The following is a 12,750-nucleotide window of genomic DNA, read 5'->3' as shown; positions in this document are numbered from 1 at the left end:
CTCACTACTCTCAACTATACTGGACCATTTATTTTATTTTATAACTCTTATCTGTAATGTGATATTTCGTAAGGTGATATTTTGTTAACAACTGTAAGTCACCCTGGATAAGGGTGTCTGCTAATAAATAAATAATAATAATAACAATAATAATAATACTTGGAATAAAATATAGCATATTATATGTACACTGAGAGTATGGTTCAGTCAATGTAATGTTATGTATACAAGGCCATATCCTTGTACTGATATGTTAAAAAATCAACAGGCAGGGTTTGCATAGCAAGAAGAACTAAAGCTCAACAGTACTACTGAAGAAAAAGCATGTATTGTTCTTTTCAACTAGTAATTACAACAGTACACTGTCTTTTATTTATTCTGCAACACTGTTCCACAACAAAAACCTTCATCTTACTGCAGTCAAAGGTTATGTGAAGGCTATACCTTTTCAGAATTAAGCACTTAAGAAAAGCACTCAGCTGCTGATAATCATTTAAGAAGATTATATAATTTACCAAAAAGTACAGTCCTCGTTCTTATTTTTTTCCCTTCAATTTGTACTAGCTCAGCACTTGCACGGCTATGCTTGAGTTGAATGTGATGCTTAAAATGTACTAACTGATTGGTCATGGGCCAAAGATGAAGTGTAATGAAGACAGACATCAGACTGCAAGGCTCCAGCACTAACTCTGTCACTTAGCTGTGAGTTATAGCGAGAAAACTTCATGCACTACTGTCATTCCCGAAAAACAAAGTTATTCTGTAGGGCTATGAAAAGTATTTGAAGATCCCCAGCCTGAAGGCATATTTTCTTTGGGATGGCTGCAGCTAGTACAGGACAACTTATGAATTGCTGAGTATCAGGCTAAGTAAGTATGTATTACAGTACACCCTTGCTATAACGCCCTTCATTATAACAAAGCTTCGGCTATAACGAACTTGGCCCCTGGACCCCAGATAAAAATAATAAAAACATCATATAAACACACACTGTTAACAACCCGTTCTGTACGCACGGGATGCCTTCTCCGCAGTTAACTCAACTCTTTTGTCTTGATAAAAAGCGTGCACTGTGTAACTATGCCTCAAAAACGAAAATCATTGTATGTTGCAACAAAGCTGGAAACTTTCTGATCATTTGAAAAAAAATATTATTTGTCAAAAAGCACTTTGTTTTGTTTTGGCTTGTTCAGCAACCATGCGGCAAAGCAACACTGATTAAAGAAAAAACAACAAAAAACTTGAGGATCTGATGAACTTTTCATCTCAAACTTTGAGGGTTGATTTGGAATAAAAGCCCAGTTTGAGATTCTTGCATGTTGGATTAAGATTTGGTGCACTTTGAAACAATTCATGTCAGATTGATTTTGAATAAAGGTTCAGCTTCAATTGTGGATTTTTGCTTTTTGTTCTGCGTTTTAATTATTTAACAAATAGGATAAAGCAAAGGCAGAATACTGCCTATATACGAGCTGCTACCATCACATCTGCCAGACCCCATGTAAACCAAACAACAATAATAAAACGGTGTGTTTTTAAATAAACACAAACTACATTCAAATCATATTAACAGTAACAAAACACACAAATGTTATTGTTTTTACATACAAATATGCACCAGTTCTTAACAAACAATACATTCTCTTTTAAATTTTCTTCCGCCCTGCCACATATCCCCCCCCCCCCCCCTTGTGCACAGCACACCCTGCACCAACGGCCACCTCCCCCCTTAGTCCCAAAGTCCCGGTCACATTTCCAGCCCAGGAACTGGGGCAGCAATTTGTCCATGGGTGTCAGCCATGGTGGGAGGTCCTCCTCCCAACCCCACACTTATAACGGCCAGGCTGACCGTGTACCGGCTGGCTCCTCCAGCCAAAGCAATCCCAGCAGCCGAACTGTAGCCAGCAGCTCCCTCTTCTGGGGCTCCGGCCACAGTATCTCCGGCAGCAAAAGTACTGCTGGGGAAGGCGGTGGCGAACTGGCATCCCTGGGTGATGGCGAACTGGCATCCCTGGGCGATGTCGAACTGGCATCCCCTGGCGATGCAGGCTTTGCAGACCTAGGCAGTGCAGGCGTGGCAGCCCTAGGCGGTGCAAGACTGGGCCGGAGCAGTCTCTCGGAAGGCGACGGCCGGTGTGGACCCTCAAGGAGGCGACAGCAGGCGTGGACCCTCGGGAGGTGAAGGCAGCAATAGACCCTTGGGGGGCTATTGCTGGAGGAGAGCCCCCGACCAATAAGGCAGCAGCAGGAGCTCTACTTCTCCCCCTGGTGGTGATGGTGGGAGCGGCAGATAGTCCTTCCATGGCGGTGGAGGTGGGAGTGGCAAGTAGGACTCCTGCGCTGGAGACAGCGGGTCTTCTCCCTCTTGTGCTGGTGGAGGTGGAAACAGCAGGCACTCTTCCTCTGCTGGTGGAGGCGGAAACAGCAGGTAATCTCCCTCTGCTGGTGGAGGTGGAAACAGCAGGCACTCTTCCTCTGCTGGTGGAGGCGGAAACAGCAGGTAATCTCCCTCTGCTGGTGGAGGCGGAAACAGCAGGTAAACTCCCTCTGCAGGTGGAGGTGGAAACAGCAGGTACTCTTCCACCGCTGGTGGAGGCGGAAACAGCAGGTAATCTCCTTCTGTTGGTGCCATGAGCCCTGGACCTGTGGGCTTCCCCTTCTTGGGTTGTGGACGCTTGGCCTTCCCCCTCTTCAGCTATGGCCGCACCGACTCCCCCCTCTTGGGCTGTGGACGCACTGACTCCCCCCTTCTGGGTGCTGGACGCACCGGTTCCCCCTTTCTGGGTGTAAGATGTTCGGACTCCTCCCACTGGGGTGTAGGATGTTCGGGCCCCTCCCACTTGGGCGTAGGACGTTCGGGCTCCTCCCATTCCAGGTCTGTGTCTGTGTCATTGTAGACCTCCTCATGCCCATAACGCAGAGAGATGTTGCACCACTCCTCTTCCCGGGGTCATGCTTGAGGGCGGTGGCTCTTCCGGTTTCTCCGGGGTGCCCGATCCTGGTTCGTGAGGGGCAGATGGCCACTGTGTGCCCGAACTCACCGCAACCAGGGCACCACTCATCTACGATGTAGCCCTGGCAGAAGACTGGCGGTAATGGTGTGGCAATGTAGTCTGGCGAGATATGCCAGGGCTCGCGGACAGCGAAACACCATTCCTCTCCTTTCAGGAAGGTCATGCAGACCGCAACCCCTGGTTTCCCTCTCTTCTCTTGCTGCCTTCCTTTCTTTCCCATTCTCTTCCTTCCACACAAAAATGAATCATTTTCTTAAAAAAATTGCACCTGCAGTACCTGTTCTTTCCTGAGTCCAGGAGGCGCAAAATCCCACATTGAACACCACGTTTGACAGGACGGCTGAGATTGGTGACGTCTGGCCAGAAGCAGGAACTGCAAACATGCACAGATATTTGGGTTATTTTTATTGAAACAAAAATAAATCAAATATTTAAACAAAAAAAAAACACTGCTAACAGAGTGAAATAAAAAGAGTAAACAAAACAAAAAAAAACACAACAAAACCCAGGTCAGGCTGGGCAATCGCCTTCACTGATCCAACAAAACCCAGGTCAGGCTGGGCAATCGCCTTCACTGATCCAACAAAACCCAGGTCAGGCTGGGCAATCGCCTTCACTGATCCAACAAAACCCAGGTCAGGCTGGGCAATCGCCTTCACTGATCCAACAAAACCCAGGTCAGGCTGGGCAATCGCCTTCACTGATCCAACAAAACCCAGGTCAGGCTGGGCAATCGCCTTCACTGATCCAACAAAACCCAGGTCAGGCTGGGCAATCGCCTTCACTGATCCAACAAAACCCAGGCCAGGCTGGGCAATCGCCTTCACTGATCCAACAAAACCCAGGTCAGGCTGGGCAATCGCCTTCACTGATCCAACAAAACCCTGGTCAGGCTGGGCAATTGCCTTCACTGATCCAACAAAACCCAGGTCAGGCTGGGCAATCGCCTTCACTGATCCAACAAAACCCAGGTCAGGCTGGGCAATCGCCTTCACTGATCCAACAAAACCCAGGTCAGGCTGGGCAATCGCCTTCACTGATCCAACAAAACCCAGGTCAGGCTGGGCAATCGCCTTCACTGATCCAACAAAACCCAGGTCAGGCTGGGCAATCGCCTTCACTGATCCAACAAAACCCAGGTCAGGCTGGGCAATCGCCTTCACTGATCCAACAAAACCCAGGTCAGGCTGGGCAATCACCTTCACTGATCCAACAAAACCCAGGTCAGGCTGGGCAATCGCCTTCACTGATCCAACAAAACCCAGGTCAGGCTGGGCAATCACCTTCACTTATCCAACAAAACCCAGGTCAGGCTGGGCAATCGCCTTCACTTATCCTATGGTTTTTGTTATTTAGCTTCATTTCCCAGACTCGTTCTCCTCTGTCTCTATTCCTAAACACTCCACCCAGAACACACCAACATACCGGTTTATATACCCGTGCACTTTAACAATAATTACACCACTCAAACAATAATTCAGTAAACGGCACCAGCCACATTCTCACAAGATGTCTGGCAGATACGAGCTGCTACCATCACATCTGCCAGATCCCATTTAAACCAAACAAGAATGTTTTTAAATAAACACGAACTGCATTCAAATCATACTAACAATAACAAAACACTTGTTTTTACATACAAATATGCACCCATTCTTAAAAAAACAATACATTCTCTTTAAATAATAAACCACCCATATTAAGCTTTCTCTCATTTGTCAACCTAGTTCCTTGTGCATGCCAGACATGCGTGTAATGGCCCTAATGCAGCCTACAGAAAATCAAGGGTCACACCTGAATGAAAACCATCCCAATAAATGTTTCTTGTTGTATACTATAGTTAAAGCATGGTGCAGTGCAAGAAATCACAATCAAATTGTGTAAAATGCACTGCCCAGTATGTTTAGTGAGTGCAAAGTGCATATGGGAGTGGCTGTTGTAGCTGCTGTGCTGTGTAGTAAATTGGCTGTTAACACACGCACATTTGAAGTACATACTTATAATTTAATAATAATCCCTTTGAACGAAAAGACAAATGTAACATTTCAATATCACATACTGATATATTGTTGAGGACTATATAGTAGTATTATTGTAAACATAAGTAACTCCAAGAAAACACAATTGATACACTTGCATGGTGTCATGTCCAGAAAGGACAATTCTCATATCATATTAGACTAGATAGAGATCCCTACTTTTTTTGCGTTTACAGAAAAAAAAAAAGTTGATGTAGTTGAGACTGATGAATCCTCCTCTGCTCATAAATGATTACCAGTTTTGGATTTAGATGCACTTTCTTAAAGTACTGTATTATTCTGGGAAGGATTTAGAAGTTATTTATAAGTATCTTTCCTGGCAATTGCACTGCGTTGGCCTCAGTCTAAAAAGACTCAAAGACTTCCATGATTTCCGATGTTTAATTCTACAACTTCCTATTAAAATTCATGTTTATATTTAGTCCCATGGGTTCACATCCCACAACACATAATTGACACCGTAATTTTAATGTTTTCTGTAAACATACTCCCCTGAAGGAACAAACCACAAAATAGCTTGAAATTATAGAGTGAAAATGAGGATCTGTTTGCTTGTATTGCATTACTACAGTAAACACAACAACTTTTCTTTTGAAATGGTTGTCTTCGATGTTTAATTGTGACAGGGCCAGTTTGTCTTTTCTCTGGTAAGTTTTGCTGACTTTTGCTAAGTGCTTAAGACTGGCTTAGCTACAATGTACACAGTGTACAACCATATTTTAAATATCTCCAGTTAGAAAACCACTTTGATCGTACATTTCGTAAGAATTCATGGTGCCCAATTTTCTCCCTAATTTGGAATATTTTTATAATTTTTTCCCCTCATCGCAGCAGTTCTGCACACACTCAGTGGGCATCCCCCAATCCTACGGATAAGCCAGCTTCCTCTTTAACACCCAGAAACTCGAGAGCGGATGTCAGAGAGCTACTGACCTCTGGAGGACTAAGGCCAGCTCTGTAGCGTGATGAGGAGAAACAGTCCCTGACAGTTTTGCCTTCCTAACCCATAGGAGCACCAGAAACAATGCAATCCCCAGTGAAGACCGACGACTTTGCACAACCAGGATGCAAACCTGCGCTGTACCAGATGAGCCACTTGGGGACCCCTGTCATTCTCTTTTAAAAAATGTTATTATTTTTTAAATCGCACCTTTGCCATAGTATGTAGAATAACATATCAAAAAAATAGCCGTGCATACTTCCATCAAAGCCAGACAAGATGATTCAATCAGAGATTCAGTCAGAGTTCAAATTATATACTTTTATACAACGCTCAGATCATTTCATAACTTGCACAGATAGCCACTAAACTCACAACATCTGTTATTTTCTGAAACCTCACAGATAGAAACTTTTCACCTGTAAACAGTTACAGTAAACAGTAACTTCTTGATTAATCCCAAATATATAAAGCAATGATGTCACTTAATTGTGATGTCATTTCATTCCACTGGATTTACATTTGTACTGTGCCATTCTTGTATGGTTGCTAGGGATATTCTTGCCCAGTGGGGGATAACAATCACTTATAATCCTGTTGAATCATCTTAATTAAGCCTCTATGTCTGCACGGATTAGTTTAGGTCCAGAAAGTGTTTGCCTGGCCTGAACAAACTTTGTGATTTCTGACAGTTAAGTGCAAAGCATCATAAATGAATCCAAGGTAAAATTACAGCTGCATCTTACAATCAGCTAACACGCTTCTTGGCGTACAAAAGTTATCCTAAACATATATTTGACAGTTAAGAATAAGCACCATGTATCAATAAAAACAAATGGACTATTTGAAGTTTGATGTTTAGGACAAAAGTCCCCAGTCTGAGATGTTCCGCGTCATCCTTAAGAATGATAATACATCAGTAAGGATCTGATGAGTAAATAAAAAAAAAGAAAGCTGGACTCCACAGCCAGCTCTTGACTTCTTAAATCCTGGAACATGTCCTAAGAAACGAGCAGCAGACAACCAACCACAGATCTGGAATTGCAGTGGAAGATGACCTAAACTAATAAAAAAAAAACAATCTTGACAGTCAAAGTCTTTCACTGAACAAACAGATTAGAACTAAACTACCAGAGCAAACCCCAGCTAATGTGGCATCATGAAGCCCTAAAAGTCTTCACATTAATGAGCATGGAAAAAATAACGTCAGAGATAAATCCCCATTCAGCGTGGACTGAAAAAACATTGATCAAACAATTTAAAAAAGGATAAATGAGTCTTAGCACACGTAACCCCTGCATGATTGTACAAGCCTAATTCCTTAAGTCTTTGAAATAGAAGAAAAATAATAAGTTGTACTTGCTAAGTCCTTCCCTTTGATGTGCTGGTGTTCTAAGGTTTCAATTAACTTGACTTGCTTTTGCTGACCTCTTTTGTTAACATGCTCTTCGTGTGGACAGAGGAGTTCGGCATTTTGTGGTTATCTTTTGCAAACAGAATCAGAAGACAGCAGTCTTCTGGTCTGTATTTGGTTGACTGTCTTAAATGTTTGATCTTTTATAGAAATCACCAGTTCCTTACATGGACCACGTTCCAGTTTGACCTCTCATGAAGTTCCATTTAAGTGTTTCCGGAGCAGGAAGTACTTTTTGTACGATCAGAAACTTAAGAAGTGAACAGGATATTAGAAAGTGAGCTGGCTGCCGTTTAACAAAATTATACCATGCATTCCAATCCTAGCACTTTAGAAAGCAGTCTACTCCTTTGCAGATAAATCAACCACCCCCTGCTCCAGCACTAATTAACTAGAGACTGCACTAGTCAGTGTTGTTTAGCTCAACCATTGTGGGCTGTTTATGTGTCACTATTTTACTACAATGTTTAACTAGACATCTAGTTGGTTAATATATAGAAAACAAAATAGACACAATTTTCTGCAAACTAATCACATGTTTCATTTCTTTTATTTCTTCCCACAGTCTAATAGATCTGTATATTTGTTTTGCAAAAACCAATGTACCAGAAGCTACCAAAACTGTTAATTCATTTTTATACCGCACTCCACCATGTCAAAAACAGTACCAGTACTAATTTCCTGTTTTGCATCCTGTGACAGGGTACTCCCCGCCCCTGTGCATATTATGTTTTGTGTTATTTTGTAGTTGTTGTATTATTATTATTTAAATGTGTTGTTTTGTGTTTATTTAAAAACACATCGTTTTATTGTTGTTTTACAGCCTGGATGGGGTTAAAATGCCCCATCCTGATAAAATCGTGAGAATGCGTGGTCAACAACGAGTGATTATTGACAAACTGGCTGTTGACCATGCATATGAGAAACCCTGTGCCGAAAGTGGCAGAGGGATAAACTAGGTAATTGATAGCCAGTTAATCCCTCGACCACAATATAAAAACAAGCAGCTTTGGCTGAACAGGGTGGTGTGTTCGGAGGTAGAATGAGAGACGTGAGTCGTGAAGATAAGGAAAGTAAGAATAAAAACAATTGCTACTTGTGCTGGCTATAAACCAGCACGTTACTTGTTTTTGTATCTGTTTGTTTGTTTTGGCAACCGTGCTATTTTTGTTTTGTATAAGTTTTGTTTAAACTTTTTATTTATTATTAAAACGTGCAGCAGCGCTTACATACCCCAGCACTGTTGTCCGTCTACTTGGCCTGACGGACGTCACCACGAGCCATCCTGTTCACACATCAACTTTTTTTTAAAACACTTAAATAATTAAATTGACACTGTATTGCGTTATTCCAAATGGGTCAAGGAATGTGTGGGTAAAAAAAGATAAAGTTGCTCAGGCATGGGTCAGAAGGCCACTATTTGAATACTGCCTGGGGAAAACGGACAACAGTCTATGTATTGATTATATCAACAATTCCCTGAAATGGTTGTTGGAAAGGCACTGTGCAGAAACAGAGGCCTGGTCTACTGTTTGGACATTCAACAGATCAGTTGTTGAGAAATAAAAGGTGAGCTCTGGCACAGTATTTACAGAGGGGATATGGAATAAAAAACATGTGTACTTTAAAAATCTCTAGTATTCAGGTAAGCCTTGTGACTGTTTAGAGTTAAACTGGAGTATATAAACGTACTGTGCATTGAATGTCTCCCATGAGGCTAAGGGAAAATCCATGCTGTGCTTGGCCCTTAATTGAGGCTTACTAATTTTGTTGACCTTTTTATGGCATGCCTTTCTTTCAACAGGTGTATTTGCATGGTTCAGAACAAGTGAAACTACTCCAATCCGGTACAAGATACTGAAAGAAAAGGGGGAGGAAGGCTGATAACATGACCTGACACTTTCGATGGAACACAGAATGGAGCTATTGTTCCAATATCTGTAAAGGGGTAGAGGTGAATTATCCTTTGTACATTTGATTTTCTCTTTTATTGCTTATGCTTGTCTGAACATTAAAAGAGTTAATGGGAACTCAAACGGTCTAACAATTGGACACCTACAGGTTTAGGTTACTAGCTTATCATGTTTAGGGGTCTAAGAACTTTGTTCCAATCATAACTATTTCTTAGAGATTTTAAAACAATTTGCATTCTTTATTAAGAAATGAGACACAAAAGAGACATATAGGTGCAATATTTGATTCCAATTGTGCCATTAAATAACCTAAAGGAAATAACCCAAGAAATAATCTAAGAAAGTACGTTTTCAACCTTGACCTCTTGAATATAAGATCTGGTATTTTGAAAGATGTCTGTATCTGACAAATACAGAGCAGTAATACCTTTAATGCTTAGAAAAACACTGGCCTCGCATCAGTTTACTTCATGTCTAGACATAAGGCAGTCTAATTTCTGTAGCAAATACACAGTGGTGAATGTTGAAATCACTCCAGAGAGTAAATGTGTGGTCAGTCTATTATTGTCAGTTCCAGAAATGAAAATGTTAAATAGAGTGGCCATACTCTCTCAACTTTGAAACACTGCCTGTGAAAGTTTTTAAGCACACATTGAGTAAGGGAGGTAATGTAATGTTCAGTTACTGATAACCACACCCAAGTAATGTACCTACCGGTATGTTTACATACCAAGAGTAAAGTAGGGGAACAAAAATCCTCACCTAGCACAAACCATCTTGAGGCCAGAATCCCTTTCTAATCAGTTGTCAGCAGTGTGTCAGGCAGTTAAAGACCAGCAGTAAATTCCCTTATATTCTTTCTCTTTTCTTCTAACCCCATTCCCTGTGGTCTCCCCATCCTAGTCTTCTGTAATCAATAACAGTCTGTGTTTTTACTTAGTTATATGAAGCCGCAAAATGGCAGAAGGGTAACCACAAATTGTTGAAAGTCTAAGAGGCTGTGTGTACTGTTTTATGTTCAGTAGAAAGCAGTACAGATTTTAAATAAATATTTAGGTCCTGAGTGAATTACAAACTTAGACTGTGAGTGATTCAGAGGGACTGGAGTTATAAAACACTGCTCCCGCGGATAGCAACCTATTTGTTCAAAAACAGACATCATGATACTTTAGACAAACCCTCATAATGTGAGCAGTTCAGACTTGAAAGCTGCCTCATTTTAAAACTGACTGCAGATTCCCAACAGCCGGAAGGTAGAAGTAAGCAAACAAACAAAAAGCAACCCGTCACAGTCACAATGTCACAGAACTACATACATACAGTGCCATTGTGTAGAAACACAATGTCAGGACATTGAGTACGTATACATGTATCAGCATATACAACAACAGCAGTTACTATATTCCTATATCTGCCCTGTAAGCATTAGATAACCTCCATTTCTTTTCAAGTGATGCACTCACTACGCTGTCATAAAACAGCATTTGCCTGAAGCTATCACAGTTTAAACAAAGACATCTATATTTGTTTTTCCAAAGTAATAAGGCCATCCCAGCCACAATAAATGCAAACCAAGTGCTTTTATTCTGTCTGTCAGGAAACATTGTCTTAGTTTGTTTTTCATCGTTGCCTTGACAATGCCAGTCTGCTAGCTTGAGGTTGAACCATTAAACTATGTTATATATAAACAAAAAGGAAGAATGGTGTTCTGGTTATGTCCACAAGCTTGCAGAATGGTCTTTTCTTAAACTAACACATGCAGGCTGTTTAGTCTAAAAAAGGACGCAAGTGGGGTGTTGGTATGTGATAAAACATACAGAATCGCAATGTCACAGTTCAACACATGCAATCAACTGATTTGACAAGCATATCTGGAAGTGTCTGCAGTTTCCTTCAGACCATTTCCACTAGCCTCCAATAGTTATTTTTAACAGATTTTTTTTTTTCTCACTCTGGTAGACCAGAGTAATTTGATAACACACTGGATGGTTCTCTAATTGTGACCAGCTAATCTACCTGGACTTTGTATTCAATTACTTATCTGGCTGCCATATGCACATTTTGTGCTGGAAAATGCTTGTTTTGCTGTGCTTTGAAAGCTGTATTCGGTGACAAGCAGGGTTTCAAATATTTTGGACTTTAAGTCTGAATTAATAAAATGGATCAAAATGAAAAAAACAAAACTGTTGGGTTTATTAGATTACCAAAAAGAAAATGACAGGCTGGGGTAAAAAGTATAACCTGTATTAGAGTTCATACTGCAGGAAGAGTTTTGTTGGTCAATATTTCCTGGTATTAAGCAGTTAAATCCTTTGTTTATCCGTAAGTTCAAACAATAGATCATACATTCTATGGTAAAACATAACCAGGTCGATTAAAAAAACAGGTCATGTAGTCAAGTAGAAACATTCAAACAGATGAAGCCCTACCCCGAAATGTTTGATGACTACAGTTTATTTTACCTCAACTAAGTTATTTGGTTTAAAAGATGACAAAATGGTAATATACAACGAATGCTGTGCCAAATGTTTTTGCGTAGATACATTGTCAAAATCGACATGGGTGTACCTTGTAAGTGCATTTAATTTCTTACAGTACATTGAACATGAACATACATTTGCATACATTGAAACTTTCTATGATATGCAAGCTTTTATGTGGAGGCTTGTTTTTCATTATGTTAAACAAGCACTGTTTCATGCGCTAAGATACATATCTGTCTGGACGTTGGCTTGCTGGTTTTAGTTATACCCAATTAGCATCAGATGAAAGCAACGGGTTTGCTCATCCTGTGCCCCCCTTTATAAAAAAAAAAAAAAAAAAAAAAAAAGAAAATTGCTAGTTTTGCCTTGGTCTAGTCAGAAACTTTTACATTCCTTCTCACATCTGTATACAGAGTTGCCCAGTTTATGTCCTGATGTTAATCCAAAAGCAGCTCCTAAAAACAGCTGCTAGTTCTTTTCAGTGGCCAGTGTGCATAGCTAACTGTCTAAGTTTCCATAAACATTTCATTACAGTGCAAACGCGTACTCTCCCAGCGTGCCTTCTAATTGCATGCATACCACATAAAATATAACCACATTTTCTCTCTTTTCCTCCCTAATATGCTGTACACATTATAATACCTATTTTAACCTTACACAGAAATGTTGAATACCTCTGCCGCTATTTTAAAAAGGTGAGCCAAGAAATCATGCCGGGCTCCTAATTATGCAAAAATTCCTTTACACATTGGAATGAGAAACACATCATCAAGCAGGATTAACTGCGGGAATAGGAAAGCACAAGGACAGACAAAAAAACCAAGCTCATAGACAGCCCTGTGTGAAATTAAAGCGGAGTAAATTGCTTATTATACAAGCTTACCTCATACGTGACTACAACAAAAGACAACCCCCAGACAAGTATCAACTCCCTAGGACAATACAAG

General features: G+C 40.9%; 1 protein-coding gene across 6 annotated transcripts in view; it reads right to left on the bottom strand.

The window, feature by feature from the left end:
- The window catches only part of palld (palladin, cytoskeletal associated protein), a 155,588-nt gene that overhangs the window by 29,742 nt on the left and 113,096 nt on the right, over positions 1 to 12,750 (bottom strand). Inside the window, exon 2 of one of the 6 annotated variants that reach the window (XM_059032149.1) lies at positions 12,687 to 12,735. The exons of the other annotated variants lie outside the window; for them this stretch is intronic. Coding sequence (XP_058888132.1) covers positions 12,687 to 12,691 — 5 coding nt within the window. The 5' untranslated portion in view covers positions 12,692 to 12,735. The remainder of the gene's footprint in view (positions 1 to 12,686; positions 12,736 to 12,750) is intronic. 6 annotated transcript variants of the gene reach the window in all.

This window comes from Acipenser ruthenus, chromosome 1 (assembly GCF_902713425.1).
Source record: "Acipenser ruthenus chromosome 1, fAciRut3.2 maternal haplotype, whole genome shotgun sequence".
In the NCBI taxonomy this organism is placed as follows: Eukaryota; Metazoa; Chordata; class Actinopteri; order Acipenseriformes; family Acipenseridae; genus Acipenser; species Acipenser ruthenus.
Note: the sequence above shows the minus strand (reverse complement) of the source record. Positions and strands in the feature narration are given on the sequence as shown.